Source organism: Neomonachus schauinslandi, chromosome 1 (genome assembly GCF_002201575.2).
Source record: "Neomonachus schauinslandi chromosome 1, ASM220157v2, whole genome shotgun sequence".
NCBI classification, from domain to species: Eukaryota; Metazoa; Chordata; class Mammalia; order Carnivora; family Phocidae; genus Neomonachus; species Neomonachus schauinslandi.
The window spans coordinates 76,351,294-76,372,731 of record NC_058403.1 but is presented as its reverse complement, the minus strand read 5'-3'; the positions used below and the strand labels follow the sequence as shown (position 1 = coordinate 76,372,731).

General features: G+C 38.5%; 1 protein-coding gene across 4 annotated transcripts in view; it reads left to right on the top strand.

The window, feature by feature from the left end:
• TPRG1 (tumor protein p63 regulated 1) overlaps window positions 1-21,438 on the top strand; it is a 211,241-nt gene that overhangs the window by 133,567 nt on the left and 56,236 nt on the right. For all 4 annotated transcript variants that reach the window (XM_021692712.1, XM_021692715.1, XM_021692714.1 and 1 more), the window contains exon 4: window positions 1,721-1,897. In XM_021692712.1, coding sequence (XP_021548387.1) covers window positions 1,721-1,897 — 177 coding nt within the window. The remainder of the gene's footprint in view (window positions 1-1,720; window positions 1,898-21,438) is intronic.

Sequence of the window (21,438 nt, the reverse complement as noted above, 5' to 3'; positions counted from 1 at the left end):
TTAATAAAATAAACGGGAGTGATGTCATTCTGTTTGTATTTTAAAAATAGCACTGTGGTTACTCTGTGAGAATGGGTGGGAATAGGATGCCCATTCTGTCTTTACATTAGATTGATTCTGTGTAGTGAGGATTCAGGTATGAATCAGTCACAGATCATCCTCTTCAAGTCTTTTAGGGAAAACAAAATGTGTACTAAAATAATTCTAATAAAACTCATGAGTGCTATATCCTAAAGACTATAGTAGATAGACAGCAAAAGTGCTGTGGGTGAGAGGATTTACAGACCATGTGCACTTCCTTCTTTTTTTTTTTTTTATTTATTCTTATGTTAATCCCCATACATTACATCATTAGTTTTAGATGTAGTGTTCCATGATTCATTGTTTGTGCATAACACCCAGTGCTCCATGCAGAACGTGCCCTCCTCAATACCCACCACCAGGCTAACCCATCCTCCCACCCCCCTCCCCTCTAGAACCCTGTTTGTTTTTCAGAGTCCATCGTCTCTCATGGTTCGTCTACCCCTCCGATTTCCCCCCCTTCAATCTTCCCCTCCTGCTACCTTCTTCTTCTTCTTCTTCTTTTTTTTTTTTCTTAACATATATTGCATTATTTGTTTCAGAGGTACAGATCTGAGATTCAATAGTCTTACACAATTCACAGTGCTTACCAGAGGACATACCCTCCCCAGTGTCTATCACCCAGTCACCCCATCCCTCCCACCCCACCCCCCACTCCAGCAACCCTCAGTTTGTTTCCTGCAATTAAGAATTCCTCATATCAGTGAGGTCATATGATACATGTCTTTCTCTGTTTGACTTATTTCGCTCAACATAATACCCTCCAGTTCCATCCACGTCATTGCAAATGGCAAGATCTCATTCCTTTTGATGGCTGCATAATATTCCATTGTAATATATACCACATCTTCTTTATCCATTCATCTGTCGTTGGACATCTTGGCTCTTTCCACAGTTTGGCTATCGTGGACATTGCTGCTATAAACATCGGGGTGTGCACGTCCTTCTAACCAGACACCACTGTTTGGATTTCTTCTTGTTTTCTCTGGTGGAGATTCTGTTGAGTCAGAATTTTCCATGCATGCCCTGAAAGGGTCTCAAGGCCAAAGCAAATCAATATAGTAAACACTTATCTAGTGTCTACTTTGTCCTTGGCTCATAAGAACACCACTATACTTGTTCAAGGATATGATAGGATGAACAGATGTAGTGATGGCTTGGGGATCAATGCACCTGTGTTAGTCTCCATTTTATCTCCACTCAGCAACATACCTTTTGGGGATTAGAAAAGACAAGTGTGTGGTGAGTAAGGTTTGTGGTAAGAATTGAGTTAGAAGCATAGATGTTTTGGTGTCCTTGGAGGAAGATGAAGGCTTTCTAGTGAACAGGGAAGATGTGAAGGAACACGAATCAGGTGGCTGCCAACATGATACAAACTTGTCATTCCCCTCATGGATCCCTTCATGGGTACTCATCTCTGGAATCATATATTTTCTGCAATCTTCCATCTTCCCTCCTCCCTTGGTCATGGAACTGGACTGAGAGAGAGAGGATGGCATTAGGTATTCCTCAACCCCTCTTCTGAGGTGATCAAAGCTCCCTGTTTTCTGTGTTAGTAGGGATGTTTCAGTGAGTGCCATTATCTCTAACTTGGAAAGACCATGACATCAACTCTTATTTTCTGTGATAATTCCTACAGGATAGACCACTGGAACAATGAGAAGGAGAGGATTTTGCTGGTCACAGACAAGTCTCTCTTAATTTGTAAATATGACTTTATCATGCTCAGCTGTGTGCAGTTGCAATGGATTCCCCTGAGCTCTGTCTACCGAATCTGCCTGGGCAAGTTTGTCTTTCCTGGGATGTCACTGGACAAGTGAGTATGATGCCTTAGCTTTGGAAAAGTGGTTCAGTGGGGGTATGTCATGTAGGGAATCAATCACAAAGTTCAGTTTAGAATGGTAAGCTGGGTGAACCCAAGGGAGAAAAGTAAAGCTCTACAGTTGAATTAATCAATTATTGAGTTTCTACTCTATGTTGGACACTAGGGATACAACTTTAAGTAAATTTGTACTTTAATATGAGAACATGAGAAATAAATAGTTGAATGTAAGGTGGAAAGAGCTGTGGGTGCATGGAGGAAATATTCTCAACCTAATTTGTGTGGCAGAGAATCAGAGAGGCTTTCCTGGAGAAGGATTTGAGCCTATATTTGACATTGGGTGGGAGTTGGCCGAAGAAGGAGAACGAAAGTTTAACATTCCAAGCCGAAGGAACAGCACAGCCAAAGGAGTAGAGGTGGAAACAAGTGTAATGCTTTTGGAAATTGAAATTATTCTGTAAAGCTGAGTGGACAGAATCTATGATGTTTAATAGCTCTTAAAAGAAGTCTCTTTGAGATCTTCCCTAGGAGCTTAGTGGAGATGACATCAACTATCTCAGAGATGTTGACATTCACCAAGATACCTGATGAGATCTATAGAAAAGGGTTGCTGAACTAAGCTCTTGTTATGGTCTTGGAAGGAACTGCCTTTCCTAAATATTTTTTATCTAAGCCAGAAGGAGAGCCTTTGAATGTGAGCTTCTCCCATTGAATGGTGAGCTCATTGAGGGCAAGTACATTTTTTTTGTTTGTTTGTTTAGTTTTGTATCGTTGAACACCCGGCCTTGGCCTGGCACATAGTAAAAGCAGGAAAACCTTTCTACGATGTTGAAAAAAGCACAGTTCAATCAAGTGGTTGGTTTCCTTACAAAAAACACACCATATCAAAGATCTGTTTTTTAATTTACTTTTCATGGATGTAAGATGCAACAAATTGATTTAGTTTGCTGAATTTTTGAACTGGTGGATTTTTCAATTATATAAGCAATTGTAAATATATTTTTAAACATCTTAAAATGTTTATTTTCAGGAAATCTCTCTCTCACCCTAGACTCTCAGTTCTCAAGCATTATCTCCCTAGGTAATAGCCAATAATTACATGTTGTTGTTGTTGTTTTAAAGAAATAGTGTGCAAATATACAAGAACACGAATGTTTTTGTATGTATTTATACATATTTGTAAGTATATATCTGCATGTGTACATTTATCATAAATTATTTTACCCAATGGGAACACATGTCATAAACTGTTCTGCCTCAAGATATTTTACCCAATGATATACCTTGGAGATTTTATTATATAATCATATAGATCAACCTCAGTCTTTTTTAATAGTGCAGAATATTTTATTTGAAAGCTAATCTATTTATCCAGCCCCTCATTAATGGATATTTATTTTTACCTTTGCTATTACAAACAATGCTGCTATAACTATTCTTGTGTATAGGAGTTGGCACAGATATAAAAATGTATCTATAATGTAAATTCCTGTAAGTGGAATTACTAGGTCAAAAATCTTGTGAATTTTAACTAATAGATGTTGCCAAATTGCCTTCTACACAGGTAACACCAATTTACACTCTATATTATTATAAAGTGTATTATAGAGTGTATTATATTATTTATACTTTATACAAAGTATACGAGTATCCTCTTCCACATATCTTCACCAATATCACACATTATGAATCTTTTCTTGCTTTGCCAGTGAGATAAAGAAAAACATCTCATTTTTGTTTTAATGCCCATCGCTAGAAGTTGAAGGAAGCTGAGGGTGTTTTTCTTATGTTAGAAAGCCATTTTATTTATTTTTCTGTGAACTGCCTATTTATGACAACGACCCATGTTTTTTCTATTAGGATATTGAATTTTTTCTTACTGATTTGTAAGAGCTCTTTATCTGTAAAAGAATTTGACCTCTTTTCTGCCTTATATATTACAAATATTTTTCTCAGTTTGTCATAGCTCTTATTTATAATGCTATTTTTTTTTTTTACTTTCTTTGAATTTTAGGTTGTCAAATTTATCAGTCTTTCAAATCAACTTTCTAAGTTTACTTCTTTTTGTGGAAGACTTTCTTCACATTGAAATTACAAAATATATTCCAAGTTTTATTCCAGTGTTTTTATAATTTTATTTTTTTAAATAGTTAAATTTGCATTTCATCTAGAATTTACCTTAAGTGAGGAAAAAGATATGGAACCAGCTTTATTTTTTACCTAAATGGCAGGTTAGATTTCTCAGCATCATTTGTTCAATACTCCATCTTTTCCTCTTTATCATATAACCTTTATCATGTGTATTTGTCTTTATTTCTGGAATCACCATTCCATTTATCTGTTTATTAAAGTACAAAGTGGTTTCCATTATTATAATATTTTATTATGTTTTAATATCTGATAGTTACTCCTCTGTTTTTAAGATTTTTAAAAAAGAATTTATGTTTATTTATGCATATTTACTTTTCTTCACCTTGCTTAATTAAAAAAAATCCTATTTTTACTAGGATTCTCAAATATTAAATCAACCTTGCATTGTTAAGATAAACACATTTAGTCATGATGTTTTGTTCTTTTTACACATTGTTGGATTCAGTGTGCTGATATTTTATTAAGGAGTTTTGTGTCTATGTTCATGAGAGATATTGGTCTATTATTTCACATTTGCAATGTTTTATAAGCATTGGGTTATTTCATAATTCTTTGATTTTGTATTAATTTTGGTAAATTTTATTTTTCAAGGAATTCGTTACATTTACTGACATTGTTGTATTTGAAAGTGTAAATTTGTCTGTAACATTCCATTTTTACCCCATTAATGTGTATAAGATATTTAGTGATATCCCTTTTCTTTCCTGATTTTGGTGCTTTGTGTTTTCTCTTTTTCTGTCAATGGACCTGTCAATATTTTTGGTTTACAAGAACATGCTTTTCATTTTGTTAATTTTCACTATCATTTGATTTTTATTTTGTTGATTTCTGCTCTTTGATTTATTATTTTTTCCCATTCTCCTACTTTTGGTTTACTTTACTTTACTTTTTTTTTTTTTTAACTTCTTAATTTGAAACCCAAGGGCATCAATTTTAGGCCTTTCTTCTTTTCTGATATGAATATCTAAAGCTCTAAATTTTCTTCTAAGGACTGCCTTTACTGGATCTCACAGATTTTGATATGTTGTGCTTCTATTATCATTCAGCAAGAAGTAGTCTCTAATTTTTCTTGTGATTTCTTCTTTGAACCATGCATACTTTAGAAGTTGTACTGGCTAATTTCCAAATATTTTGAGTTTTCTTAAGATTTTAATGTTATTTAATTTTAATTTAGGGAACATACAGCCTTGATTTTAATCTTTATAAATATATTGAGACTTCTTTTACTGATTGAATGGTAGTACATCTTTGTGAATGATCATGTTCATTGGAAAATAATTTTGTATGTAGTTTTCTATAAATATCAATTAGTTCGTTATGTTTGACAGCATTGTTTAGGTTATCTGTATTTTTACTGATTTTTGTCTAGCTTTTTATTGGTTATTGAGAAAGGAATGTTGAAATCTACTATAATCATGGGGTTTTCTTCTTGCCTCTTCAATTTTATTATTTTTTGCTTCATGTATTTTGGGAGTCTGTTATTATGTACATATACATTTATGATTAATATGTCTTCTTGAAAAATTGAGCTTTTTTTCATTATGAAATGTTTGTTCCTCTATCTCTAGCAGCATTCTATGTGTTGAAATTTATTTTTATATTTAATATTATTATATCCACTCCATCATTTTAATACTTATTTTTTTGCATAGTAAATCTTTTTTAATCCATTTGCTGTCCACGTCTTTGTATTCAAAAGACATTTCTTACAGAGATCACATAATTGAGTCATGCTTTTAACCCACTCTGATAATCTCTGCCTTTTAATTGGAATGTTTAGTTCCTTTACATTTTATATAATTTAATCTGATTGAAGTTGAGTCTACCTATTATTTGTTTTCTGTTTCCCCTTCCTAGTTTTTATTCCTGTATCATCTTTTCAACCACCTTTTTAATTATTTAAATCTTCCTAATTGAATTTTAATATTTCTGTTGGCTTTTTAGCTATAACATTTTATATAATTTTGTGGTTGCTTTAGGCAGAGTTTCTCAACATCAGCACGGCTTACATTTTGGGCAGGACAATTCTTTGGTGTGGGAAGCTGTTCTGTGCATTGTAGGATGTTTAACAGTAACTCTGGCTTATACCCACTAGATGCCAGTAGTACCCTGCTTCTGTTATGACAATCGTAAAATGTCCCCAGACATTGCCAATGTACCCTACGGGCAAAATCACTCCATATTGAGAACCATTGCTGAAGGAATTATAGGTATTTAATTTTTCACAGTCTACTTAGAGGTAATATTGTAAGGCTACACTTCAAACAGAAACCTTGTAAACGTATTGTTCCAGGAATGTAAATGTTGGATATGGTATAATAAAGTTGGTGTGACCACAGGAGAAAATGAGAAAGCAGCTTAGAAGAAAGAAGTTTATTATAATCACAGGTCCACGATAGGGGGTCACCATATGCCACATAGGGCCACAGGGGACGTCACCAGTGTTGGTCAGGAGGCTGAAAGGGCAGGAGTTACGAGAAAACTTAGACCATGGCCTTTACTGGAGTTTCCACAGGAAGGGCAAGGCATGACCGGGTAATCAATTTGGGGATTGGCTAGTTTTAATAATTTTGGTGGACTTTAAGCCATATGGGTAATCCACTGTTTCTTAGTACCTGACCCTGGATTGATTAAGGCAGAAGAATGTTGCCTCGTGGTGTTTATGGACCAGATAGAAGAGGTATGGTTCTGGGTTGTTTTTTATGCATATCAATGGTGCGCTCTGGGTTGGGCCCTTTGCTATCTCTAAGAATTGGCTAGCCCCAAGAGGGGCAGTCTCTCCCCAGACAGAAAGGCTTCCTTAATATGTCAAAACATCATGATATACATTAAATATATACCAGCCTACATACATACACATGTACAATATGCATGTAGCAGTATTTACACCCCCTCCTCACTGACCTTCATGGTGCAGTTGTCATGCATATTACTTCTATGTGCATTTTAAAACCCACACAATAATGTTACAAACTTTGCTTTAAGAAATTATATGTGGGGCACATGGGTGGCTCAGTTGGTTAAGTGTCTGCCTTTGGCTCAGGTCATGATCTCAGGGTCCTGGGATAGAGCCCCTACATCAGGCTTCCTGCTCAGTAGGGGCAGGTCTGCTTCTACCTCTCCCTCTGCCCGCCCCCCCCCCCCACTTGTGCTCACTCTCTCTCCTCTCAAATAAATAAATGAAATTGTTTTTTTTAAAAAAGAAGCTATATGTATTTCAAAGAAATTAGGATATATAATTGTATTTTGTATTTAAATAGATATTTTCATTTCTGATATTCTTCACTTTCCAGAAGATTTAGATTTCTTTTTGATGCCATAATCCATTGATATGAAAAATTAATTTTTACTATTCCTTGTACTGTAATCTACTGGTGATATATGTATTTTAAACATTTTTATTTAGCCTTCATTCTTGAAGAACATTTTCTTTAGTTAGGGAATTCTGACTTGACATTTTCTTTTCTTTCAGCACTCTCAAGTTGTTGTTCCACTGTTTTCTGGCCTCCGTAATTTCAGAAGAGAGGTTCACAGCTACTTGAATTGCTATTCTGTGTAGTCTCTAGCTGCTTTCACATGTTACTTTTATTTTTAGTTTCCAGAAGTTTGACTGTGATGTGCCTAAGTATGTGTGTGTGTGTGTGTGTGTGTGTATTTAATCTTGTTTGGGATTCCCTGAGCTTCTTGCATTTAAAATTTGTGTCTTTCAACAAATTTGGAAAATTTAGGGTTATTACTTTTTAAAACTTTTTTTGTCCCATTCTCTGTGTTGTTTTTTTTTCTTCTGATATTTCAATTATATGTATAACAGAAATTTGGTTTTATCCTACAGGTATCTGAGTCTCTATTTTTTCCTAGTCTCTTCTCTATCTCATTTTCAGATTGGCAATTTCTATTGATGCAACTTCACATTTACTGGCATTTTCCTTTGTCATTTCATTCTGCTATTAAGTCTATCAAGTATTTTTTTTATTTCAATTGTTCTTTTTGTTTTAAAACATCGATTTAGTCCTCTTTTATATTTTCTATTTCTCTTAAAAGACTTCATGTATTTTCTTTTCTTTATGGGTATATTTTCCTTTATCTTACTTAGTGTAATTACAATAATTACTTTAAAGTTCTTCCTGATAGTTCCAACTTATGGGTCATCTCAAGCTTATGGGTCATCAATGGATTGCCTCCATTGATGGTCCTTTTTAAGGATAGGTCATATTTTGTTGGTTCTTGGTATACTGATTACTTTCAAATTTATTCCTCCTGGCATTGTGGAGATTTCCTTTATTTACTCTCTAAAGCCATAGGTAGAATTTTTATGGGGAGGAAGATGGGTCTGGGTCTTTAGGTTTGTTTTATCTATTTTGTGCAGAATTTCTAGTTGTTGTCTTTAGAAGAGCTAGTCTGCTGGGCATCTATGCCTAGATCTTGAATTTCTATGAATGCTTTTATAAAAAGCATCTTTGGAGATATTATTTATTTTTCTCCTTAGATCTAATTAATATCATGGGTTATGCCACACATTTCTAAATACTGAAGCATTTTTGTACATTCAAGGTACAAATCCACTTGGGATTATTATGTTATAATTTAATGTTCCATTTAATATTCATTGCAAATTTTGAAAGTGTTTTTTGTATCAATATTCATAAATTTGATTGATATTTAGTTATCATTTATTGGTCTGTCTTTGCAGATTTTGGTATTAATATTAGATAATTTTTAAAAGACAATGTTTTTTTTCTTTCCCCCCTCTCTTGATTTTACCAAATAAAGAAATGGATTTATCTTTTACCAAGCTGATTGGTATATTTCACCTATGAACATGGAAGGACCTGGTGCTTTTTAAGGAGGAATAGCACTACAACTTTCTCAATTTTCACTATCGTATTGGCATGTTTAGACATTCTCTCTCTTTATAGTTAGTTTCTTTAATATTTTTTACTAGAAAATCATTCCATTTTATTCAGGTTTCTAAATTTTTATTGAGCTGAGAGAAGTAAGAAAACATGATTAAAAGAATAATAAAAAATTATTTTATATGTAATACTTTTTTCCTTATGTGGGGATTTGAGTAACTAATAGTTGATATCAAAGTACCACCACTTGAGTGTACTTGTTCACTATAGAAGAATTCATTTTCCCATTTATTGTTTTTTATATTTATTTGTATTTCCTAGTGCTCTATTTGTGTATATTCTGTTGTCCATTTTGGAACTTTTTCACTTAAAGTTTAGAGTTGTTTTATATTAGATACATAAGTTTTATGAATATTAAATTTTCTTTAATTATGCTTTACCAGATATAATGTTCTTTTATATTTCATATGCCCCTTTATTTTTGTTTGTTTTATCTTTGATTCAAGGATATGATTAAGGTAACTTTTTTTTTAAGTTGGAAGGTTTTTACTCCTTTAAAATATATTATTAATTTCTAGTTTTGTACATTGTTTTTAGAGAATGTTTTCTCTATTTCTGTGCTTTTGGATTTACTGAATATTTTTACATTTAAATAGTTAACTTTTATCCACATTTCATAAATACTTGAATGTGCAGTCTCTGCTTATGGGTATAGAATTTGATAACTGGTACTCAGATCCACTATCATTATGCTATTATATATGTCTTCTCTGTCTTTGCCTATTAATTAATTAATCAATTATTAGTATTTTTTGGCTACTTGATCTGTCATAGACTGAGAGAGGAGAATTAAATTTTCCTTAATTACTATGGTTGTTTTTTTTCTTACTTTTGTGACTTTACATTATGAATATTGATACTGTCTTGTTTGATATAGGAACACTTACAAAATTTGATATTTATTTTAGATTATAATCTTTTCCTTATAAAGTTTATCTATCTTCTTTAGTGCCTTGACTGTTTTTGCTCTTGTCTAGTGAATATTGTAAACCTTAAGTTGTTTTTCTTTGCATTTTTTCATATATATTTGCCTAGTTCTTACTATAAACCTGAGTCTCTTTGGTTTTCAGATGTTCTTATATACAGCATATAATTGAATTTTACTTTGTGATCCAAACCGGGGGTTTTTTCTTTAAATTGGTAAGATGAACCTACTTACATATAATGATATGACAGTGATAATCTTCATTCTCCCCTCTTGATTTTTGTATTACTGTATTTTTTAAATATATTACCATATTTCCTAGATTTCCTTTGCTTTCCATTGAGTATATTTTTTTCTTTTTTTTAAAGATTTTATTTATTTATTTTAGAGAGAGAGAGAGAGAGCCCGTGCATGAGCAGGGGGAGGGGGAGAGAGGGAGGAAAACAAAGAGAGGAAAGAATCCCAAGCAGACTGTGCTGAGGACAGAGCCTGTCACAGGGCTCGATTTTCCGATCCTGGGATCATAACCTGAACTGAAACCAAGAACAGGATGCTTAACTGTATGAGCCACCTAGGCGCACCGAGTGTGTTTTTCTTTTAACAAGAAGGTTTATAGTCTATCTTTTTCTATGGATGACTGTAAGTGTAACTTAGCACAGTATTTTTATCCTAGCCTTTTTGACCAATATCTAGTGACTTCCTAATATAAACCCATTTACATTAACAAATAAGAAGTCATTTCTTTCATTTTCTTTTTGTACTTCTCCGTCATTCATTTTTTTAAAAACATGCCTATACTGATCATTCAGTGGTTATTTAAATAATATGTTTCCACTTGATGGGTCATCTTAAATAGCTTACAATGAACCTCCATTTTGAAAGATAAGAAATCTGCATATTCATACTATTCCCACATTCTCTCATCTTTCATCTCCCTTCTTTCATTAGTTTTACCCGACAAATTTCATTTTTTATGGCATATTTTATTTTATTTCCCACGAGGCACCCAATTATTACCACAGGGAGTTGATGTAATTCCAGCCCTCCTAATTAACTTGTGTGGCTTTCTCCAGATTTGCATTCTCGGGTTAGGGAGAGGAAGCCTGTGCCAATAGCTGGCCTGTTGGTAAATCTGAAGGGCTTTCCCGGGCCCCAGGAAGTAGGAACACAGTGTGACGAAGGGGTGGTGTTCTAAATTCTGCTCAGTTTTCTAGCAAACCTCCATAGTAGATTTCCGGATTAGGAGTGGAGTCCCGGGTTTCAGCCCTGATTTTACAGCTATTAACTTTGTTTCCTCATCTCTCAAAAGGTGACATTAATCATCATTCTGCTCCATTAATAGTCTCATTGTAAGGTTCTAATGAGATAGCTTGAAAGCATTTTGTAATACGCCTCATAGATATCAGCTGTTAACAAGTTCTGATTTTTCTCCCAGATAAAGGCTTTTGTTAACATGGAACTAAGTAGGTTGATTTGATTGTTGGCCCTCCTTGGTTGGGCATTAAGTCACCATTATAAGGTCAGAGGTCAGGCAGCAGCAGGCAGAGAAGGAGGAAGAGGCAAGGGAAAATCAGCTGCTGAATAATAAGCCGATTCCAGAGGAAAGCTTGGACAGAGGCAGAGAATATTCTCTTGTCATAAGAAAATGCAGTGATTTAACATTAGCCTCCTCTAGCTGTAGGTGGTAATGCTGACCTTGTTTTCCAAACACTTTTACCTCTCCTGGGCCATTTGCCCTTCAACCCCCAAGAATAAATAGGGCTGGGTGAATACAGTCTAGAGATGAGACAAGACAAAAGAGGTTCTGGGATTGGGGCACCATCAGCTGTTTAGTATCAGAGCTGTGTTTCGAAATCAAAACTTCCAACTCCCTATCCAGTGTTATTTTTGGATAAATAATATTTTATTTGCTTCTTTCTCTCTCTCCCTTCCCTCCTCCTTTCCTTCCTTCCCTCTCCTCTTTCTATGATCTTGCCTCTGTGTTTTTCATCCCGTCTCTTTTCCTTTCCTTTTCTCTATCCCTCTGGGTGAAGATAATCTCCCCTGTTAATGTAGCTCAGCTTCTCTTAAGAAGCCACAAAGAGGACTATTGGAACTCAGCAGAATCTGTGCCAGCGAATCCCACATGTTGGTGCTTACAAAACAAAGTTGTTTTGTTTTATTTGCTGCTTGCCTTTTGGCTTCATGTGAAGGAGAGAGCGATGGCAAGAGACGACTAGAGGCTGTGGATCAGGTATTTGTGAGATGAAGGCCAGTTCTCTTTGGATCAGAGCATGAACCAGAGACAAAAGCAGGAAAGGGTAGAAGGCCTGGTTTTATCCTCTAGGGCAACTAGTTGCTGCTACATAGCGTTTGTTATTGTTTCTTATCTGGGATGGGAGCCCTGCACCTTATTTCTATCATAATCGGATTTATTTTCAGATTTTAAGTACAAACCCATTTTCATGACCCTGTTCTGTCTGTAACCTTTCAGAGAAGTAGAGGAGAGGGGCACCTGGGTGGCTCAGTAGGTTAAGTGTCTGTCTGACTCTTGACTTCAGCTCAGGTCATGATCTCAGGGTCATGAGATGGAGCCCTGTGTTGGGCTCTGCACACACAGTGCCGAAGTCTGCTTGAAGATTCTCTCTCTCTCTCTCCCTCTGCTCCTACCCCCTACCTCTCTCTCTCAAATAAATAAATAAATCTTAAAAAAAAAAAGTGGAGGAGAGAGAAGACTAGGCTTCTGTGAGATTAACCATAGGTTAAAGTTATGACTAATCTTAACCACACCGATTTTCTTACTGTTCAAATTTGGACAATGTGCTTTAACTCCTGGGCTTTCAATTTCTAATCTATAAAATGTCAGTAATAAAAATCCTTACCAGGCCTAACTCATAGGTCATTGTCAATTTAAATGATGAATGTGAGAGTGTTTTGTAAATTGAAAGCTGCTAAAATAAAGTAAGTTGTCACTTACAGGATTCCAGAAATCCATACTAACTTGTTAACTCTCTCATTTTTTAAAAAAAATATGCCCACAAGAGCTGATGATGAGGAATGTGTGACATTGAGCGGTCAAGTGACTTGTATGTGATCATGTAAATAGACAGTGGTGGGGCTGGAAACTTGAGGTCCTCTGATTTCAAATCCCCCCTTTGTCAAGGACTGATGCCTACTACTCCTCAAATGCATTGTCATTTTTGAGGATAAATGGGCCCCATTTCCTTGTCTCGGTCTCTGTTTGAACTTTGTAATGGGGAGGTTAGAGTACTCTAGAACTTAGAGAGCAGGTTCTGAAGTCAGGCTGCCCGGGGAACTGATCCTAGATCTGCTTACGAGGGACATAGGACAACAACCTATGTACCTGTACCTACGTACGATACAGCTTGTACCTCAGTCTCCTCATTTGTAGACTGAAGAGAGTAACAGTATCTATCTCACTGATATGTGTTGAGAATTAAATGAGATAATACATTTAAAATGCTCAGAAAAATATCTGGTATGAGTGAGCACTCTGGCATGTGGTATGGTAGAAGCAAACCTATTGCTTCTCTAGTAGGTTTGGTGGGAAGATACTTGTTTAGGATTCAGAGACCTGGGTCCTGATAGCTTTCCCGATATGTCTCCTCCATTTGCTGAGTCTCATTTTCCTCAGTGAGAAAATCTATGAGATTTTTGGTTTTGGGTTTTGGGTTTTTGTTTTGTTTTGGTTTTGGTTTGCGTGTGTTTTTGATACTGAAATTCTGTGCCTTTGTGGTGCTCTATTGGTGTAATGAGTTTTCAAAAGTCATTCATCTTAGAGGGCCAGATGACTTTACCTAATCAATTACTCCTGTGAGAAATGTCTCTAAAGAGGTTTTGTGCTGGAAAATATTGTTGCTGTCACGTTGATAGGCCAACAAAAGCTGAGCAGGAAGGTCATGCCAAGAAATGTCTTCCTGCAAGAGTAGGCATCACACACTGATCTCCCCGTGCTGTTTAAAATTTGCATTCGGCATAATAGAAGGGATAGGCGGTGCTGCAGAAGTGAGGCTTGGGAAAATTCCTGCGGAGGTCACCACCACTCATCTTGTCTGTAGAGATGCTGGTGGAGGCAGGAGCTAGAAGCCGCCCCCTGTTGATTTAATGTCAGCACACACAGGGCGGCAGGAGGGCATCCCAGACATGACTCCATCAGCTCAGCAGAGCTCCCTTGGATCCAAAGGCCAGTGAGCTGCTCTGTGCCCCCAGAGTTCTAATTGGGCCTCTTTTTCCCAGACAAGAGCTTCAAAGTGCCTCTGCTCTGCTCTGGGTGAAACCGGCTCGTGGCCCAGGCCAATTCTGCTGTCTCTGCGTCTGTCAGTGCGTTCTAATCACTGTTATAAGTGTGGTTCTGCGGAACACCTTGTAAAATATTTTCCTATTGCTCCAGCAACATCTCCTGTCTAGACAATCTAATTATGAGCACAGAGCAAACAGCTGAAGTCTATTCCGCCCCCAAGGGTTGCCTAACTCCAGGAGTGGGGGCGGAGGATGGGGGGAGGTGAAAGGTATTGGTTGCTTTTTGTTGACCTGACCGGAAAATTGAGTGCTCCAGAAGAATCTGGCTAACTTTTAATTAAAAAGAAATGATCTGGTGGAAGCTGGCATTTTGTTGTTTTTCCAAACTCAGTGGAGGATTAAAGGTACTGATTTATTTCCCTCCGATCGCATCTTTTTCTTGGCTTCAGAGATGGTTTGTGGTCTTTGCTTTTAAAAAACAAAACAAAACAAAACATAAGAACACTGATTTAATAATCTGTCCTCCCAGCAACATGTTGCAAATAGAAGGCGGACCCCTAAAGGTATGTTCTTTCCAAGTAGTAATTCAATTACATTCAGTGAGTGTTTCCTGAGCCCTGGCCAGGTGGCAGGCATTGAGCATGACAAAGTGACGAGACATGGACTCTGTCCCCAAGATGTTCATAGGCTCACAACAAGGCAGACACATAGGCACTCATGCTTTAAGCAGGCTTTGTCTAATGCTTTAGTGGAGAGGCAACAGTGTCGTGGACACAGGAGAGGGAGAAAGAATTTCTACTACGAGATATGGGGAGGTCTAATGGAGGAGGTAGAATCTGAGCAGGTCTTTGTAGGATGAGCAGAGAGATAGGGAGGAACAGTGCAGTCTAGGCATAAGTAGATGAATGCTCAGCTGGTGAGATCATGCCAAGTCTCCCATTGGGGTGGGTCCTGGCTGTTGGGAAAGTATGGTGGAAGCTTCTGAATGGTTTTGAATAATAACATGAGGAGGTTGGGTTTTAGTCATATTAGCATGTAAAGGGATGAATTTTGGGGGGGGCGGGCGAGGAGCCTGAAACCACTGACATTCTGCTCAGGAAGATAAAAGTGGCAGCCATGTAAGAGATGGTTTGGAAGAGACAGAAATGGGAGAAGGGGGCTGGCTAGGGGAGAGATTCTCTGATGGAGAGACCTGAACTAGGCCAGTGAGTGGCAAAAGGAGGGCATGGGTGTGAGAAGACCCAGTTGAAGTAGACTCTGACACACGGTGACTGGATTGGGTTTTCCTGATGTAGGAGAAGGTAACCATGAGCCTCCAAGTGGAAGATGCTCTTCATTTTTTTTCTTCCTGGGGAGCCTGACTGGCTACGGCATGATGTCTGGATAAAGTATTCACGTAACTGACATTTATTGAGCACTTGCCATTGCCAGTTGCTGTGCTGGGTACTGTGATGCCATTGATAGGGTTTCTGCCCTATCAGACAGTAATCAAATAATCGTAGCAATAAGATTAAAATTACAATGGGGATATGCACTGAAGGACAGATGTATGGGGTGTCTGAATTATCTATTGCCATGTAACGATTTAACTTGGAACTTAGTAGTGTAAAATAACAAACATTTATTATTCCTGGGTCAGGGATATAGGTGTGGCTTAGCTGGGTCCTCTGATTCGGGATCTCTCCAGTGCTTCAATCAAGCTCACTTGGGCCATGGCATCTCAAGGCTCAATGGAGGAGGATGATTCTCAAGCTTACTCATGTCAGCAGGTGCAGGTCCTCCCTGGTGGTTGGCCAGCGATATCAGTTCCTGCCATGTGAGCCTTTGCTTAAGGCCACTGACAGCATGGCTGCTCGCTTCCCTCAGAGGGAGCAAGGGAGAGAGTGAGAGAGAGCAAGAGAGGTTGAGCAAGATGGAAGCCACCATCTTTAAGTAACCTAATCTTGGAGGGACATCTATTACCATTATGTGATTATCTCTGCCACATTCTGCTCACTGGAGGCAAGTAGGCAAATCCAGCTTACACTGCAGGGGAGGCTGTCACACAAGGACATGCATATCAGTAAGTAGGCTTTTTTGGAGGCCATCTGAGAGATAGCCTATCCCCTGAAGGGTACCAGAGCATTTATTATAGGATTTGGACTTAACATTGGAGAGGGAAGAGCAGGGAAGGCTTCTCTGAGGAAGGGATTCTGGAGCTGGGATTGGAAGGATGGAGAGGAGTTGACAAAGTGAAGAGGATTATGGAGAGTGTGCTCCAGGCAGAGAGAAGAATATGTGTGAAGGAGGAGAGAACCTGGTACCTCTGAAGAACTGTAAACAGTCCAGCATGACCTACTAGCTATGAAGGGCCTGAGGGACACCAACATGGAGATAAGTTTTGTGTTTAGATGTGGATGAGCTATGTTATTTTGGAGGAGTTAGAGTAATTCTGCTTTTATCTCTCATTTGTGCTGGCATTCACTAGAGAATGAGGGGGTTCACAGTTAAAACTAGTTTGAAAGCCCTCACTCTGAACTGCAGGACTGTCTCTGGACTGCTGGGAAATGGGTCTAATTCAGTGTACAAAATGAATAAAATTGCCCACTTATCTCTTAGGATAATTACTTATTATGTAATGAGATAATGTTCATAAATCACCCTGGGCTTCTTGGGGGAAGGTATTATATAAACACAAGGCTTTATCAGTGATGATGGAAACAGATTTGGAGGATTAAAATCAGATGTGCATCTTGATACAATGCATTTTACTCCAAACCAAGAGAACTGTGAAGTTTGTTTGAGTTCTTGGGAAGTGTTTTAGGTTCAGAAATGGAAGCAGCAGGGTACTGGGAGGTGATTGCCATGGGTATAGCACGGAGAGGCTGGTTGGGGTTGGGGGTGTGCTCTTTTTAGCTCATTCACCCTAATCAGGCAGAGCATGGCTCTTATTAATCCTAGTTAAAGGAGTATGACTACTTAAAAATGCAATATGAAGTCTCTGCTTCTGGAAAAATGAAAAGTCTGAATTCTCCATCCCTATTCTGTCTTCAGTTTGCTGTGTATCCTTGGAAGATACTCGTTTCCCCTCTCAGAGCCTTAATTTACCCACATGTAACATGAAAGGGGTTAAATTAGGTGATCTTTAGGGTCTCCACCCTCTCGTGGGCCAGTGATTAACCAAGATTTTGTAACATTCTTTCCAGTTTTGCTTCCATGAGATTAGAAAATAAGAACTTCTTTATTGTCAGCAGTCAAAAAATGCTCTGGCCAATGACAGTTCTTTGCTTTGGGAAAATTGAACCTTGGTGGCAGAAGCTGAACATCTGTGCATTTATTTTGCTGACCCATGGGAAGGATGGAACAGGTGAAGAGAAGAAAGGTCCAAGTTGGTGTTTGATCCATTTTTTTTCCCAGCTTCTGCAGATGCATTCTTCTCTTCCCTCCTCTCTCTCAGCCCCTGCTTTTCTTAGTCCAGAGTCCCTGGATCCACTCATATGGTTCATATTTTCATTTTGTCATCCCTCATTTCTCTTTTTATTAAAAACACTCAGTCAAGCATGAAACAGGTTAAGTTATTCTTCATTTAAATATGTGTGAATACGAGGTTATCTATCCAACAGAGCCTTTACATCACAAGGAGGGTATTTAAAAAAAAACCCACAAAGCAAAATCTCCCCACTAGGTGCAAGTGAGGTAAGAGGTGGCTGAACCAGGTCTAGTCTGTTGCCTTTCCTGAGAAGTAACTGCCTGGCTTCTCATCCTCTTCTTCCCCATATACTCTCTCAGTAAATAGGATAATGTGAAACAGTACTTTTCTCCCCAAATTAATCCTTATTTACCGAGGTAGTTCTGCACTCCATAGGACTCAGGATAAAAAGACCTGGGAACAACTGAAATCCAAGAAAAATTATAAACAGCCTCAGATTATGCAACAGGCAGACAAGCCCTGGGCGTATGGCAGCAACAAAGTACAGCCACAAAATGGTGACAGAGCTTAATCCTGGTGTACTTACTCACAACTGTAAATGTTCAAAGCTTGAAAGAAACTACTTCGGGGCGCCTGGGTGGCTCAGTTGTTAAGCGCCTGCCTTCGGCTCAGGTCATGATTCCAGGGTCCTGGGATCGAGCCCCGCATCGGGCTCCCTGCTCAGCGGGAAGCCTGCTTCTCCCTCTCCCACTCCCCCTGCTTGTGTTCCCTCTCTAGCTGTCTCTCTCTCTGTCAAATAAATAAATAAAATCTTAAAAAAAAAAAAAAAGAAAGAAACTACTTCAATGTCAGTATTCATGAACATATTTTACTTTTTGATTCTATGTTGCTTGTATTGTGACTTGCACAGGAGTAGAGAAGGCCATAGTCTTTACAGTGCTACACAAAATCTTTAGTATGGCTTTCAGTGTGAGCCGAGGCACTGGAAGACAAAGCAGTCCTCTCTTCTGAAGAGGGCATCACACTGAGAGGCCTGACGTGGCTGGTTCATCTGATCCTCCCACTATGGCAAAAAGCAACAATTTTTACCTTCTCTGTAGAGTGTCTCTAAATACAAATAAAAATGACCCAATTTTCTTTTTCTACCTTTTCCCTTCTGCATTAGAATCCTGAACATTCTGTCTTTAAAACCTTAAATTAGCCTGCAGAGTAGGAGAAATGTCTGCGAAATACAAATGTCATGTTGTCAGTTCTCAGTAACGTTCTCCTCTCTCCCCATCTGACAGAATCCCTAAGTTATTGGGTGCAGTCATATCTCTAACTGAAGCATTACATTTCTCAGACTCTCCTGAAACTAAGGATGTCCTTTGACCAAGTTCTGGTCAATGAAATGTAAGCAGAAGAAATGGGAGAGCCTCTGGGAAGCCTCCTCAAAAGGCAAGGAAACACTCTTCTCTGTCCTTTTCCACTTCCCCCACTCTCTACCTTAACATGGATGTAATGCTCCAGCCCCGATCCTGGACGGTGGATCCAAGGATCAAACCTAAGGGTGGCAGAGGGGGAAGTTGAAAGGAGCCTGGCTTCCGAAGGACCCTGTGGAACTTCCCTTCCACTCCCACACTGCCCACCTCTGATCTTCTTTTACCAAGAAAGAATGTGTGTTTCATCATTAGCCGGGATTTTTTTCTGTTATATACAACCAAACCTCCTCCTAATAGAGCGCAGGACAGGAGTCCTGTGCTCCTGACGGCAGTGGTGATGGCAGGGATGGCAGTTTCATGTGGTAGAATGTTTGTGTGGTTCAGGATTCCACAGCCCATGGTTCCCATCCCAGATCTGTCACTTACTGGCTTGGATACATAACTTTTCTTAGGCTAGCATTCTTATCTCTGAAATGAGGTTAATAATACCCACCTCATGGAGTTGTGAAGATGAGGTGAGAACACTTGAGAAGTGCCAGGCTGGTGACTGCTATAGGTGCTCCAGACATTTTAGTTCCCTCTTGCTTTCCACTTAGCTCTGCTTTTCTTAGGGAGATGGCACACTACATATATCCTTCATGGTATTGCAAGATGCTCATAGACAGCTACTCCCCGAGAACCTACTGAGTCACCAAGTGGGGCAGCTGGGGCTACAGGTCTGTGAAGGAAAGGAGGGTTAATCATTCACTCAGCTCTTAGCCTGTCCCTTTGTGGCAAGCTAACGGAGAGCTGGGGCCTGGGGGGAATAGCAACTTGATGAGTTGGTTTGGGAGAGTCTAAGCCGTATTAACAGGAGATAAGGAATCTTGTTTCTGTGAGCAGGGAAAGCACATGTTAAAATGCTCCTAGGGAACGAGGTGGTAGCCCCCAATTCAGATGAAGAAAGAGGCGTGTATAAGAAGGGATGACTCTATAGGTATGCACAGAGAAGTGACCTGAAATCCAGGGCATTCCCACCTAAAACACCTAGTGTTATATCTCGTCCCATTTGATGATGGGGCAGCAGGCAGAGGAAGCTGGTTCTGGTGCAAAACCCGACTTATAATTAAGAATGGTAGGTAATTAACATTACCTTGATTAATATTAATATTACCTTGGTATTAATATTCCTTGATTTTTTTAGTTAAAAAATTGTTTCAGCTGTTTCATATAGTTACCATCATTGTGCATTTTCCTTGTATTTTTTTGTTTGTTTGCTTGTTTGTTTTCTTTCATGGGAAATCAGATATTGCTGCACCCAGATCCTGGAAAAAAGGTTTCGTTGTGATAGTTTTAATGTGGTGATTCAACAAATGGAGAACAATGGTGTAGTAGTTTCCATAGGGGAAAGAGGAGGAATTATACATTGGCCTTGTTCTCAAAAGCCTGAGATCTAATTTGGGACTGGGAGAGTACATACGTAGAAAACTAATCCTCATATAACACACATACATGACAAACCCTAAATGAATGATAGAAGCAGTGCATTATGGGAGCACAGATTAGGCAATTGTTTTTTTCTAAGGGTAGAAATTATTGCTAAAGATCCAACAGATGAATGAATTTTGGTAGAAAACAGTAAGTGCCTCATGGGCTGGGGGAAGAGTATTATCAAAAGACATAATACAAAGTGTGGAAAGTTGTTTCAGAAACCATGACCAGTCTCCTAGGCCACTGGAGGACAAGAAGGGTGGAGGGAGGGAGGGAGAGAGGGGAGGGAGGAAAACCTGTTCATAGTCAGTGTTAGATGGCAGGATAAGGAGGTTTTATATATTTTGATCGGCCAAAAGGAGTCATAAAGGCTACAGAGCAGAGAGGCTTTATGCATCTTGGTGTCCCCCCAGCTGGTAACACAACATTTGTACGTGGCAGGCACAGTGCTATGTATTCAATGGGTGGTGAATAAATGATTAGGACAGGTGGTAGTGTGTGGCATGGGTTGGAGCACTAAGAACAGTTTGATCAGATCTCTGAATCAGTCTTGATGAGAGGTGTTGGATGCTTAACCTAGGTGTGGGAAGAAGAGGTTATATGTGAGATTCTGAGTATCATCCTCTTGTGGGCAACACTGATTAATGGCCCCAGAGTCCATGGGAGCCAAGTCGCTTGAGATTTGCGTGGTTGGAGATAAAATCTGAAAACATTGCCTTGGGGTTTATGGAGCTACCATCCTCAGTAAAGATCACGTTATGTGGCATACTATGATGAACTGGGCAGCAGGCAAGGATTTTGTCACGCATGCTCGCAACTTTGCCTTTGGGGGTCTGTGCCAAGAATGCCCTGGATTTGATCTTGGGTGTGGTGCTGTCCACTCACTCATAATGCCCAGGGAGGCGTGTTGACAAGGATGGGTGGATGGTGGGGGGGTGGCTGAGCTATTTCTTGGCAAAGCCCTGGGAGGAGGCGTTCCTCAAATGCCACAATCCTGTTATTTTTGA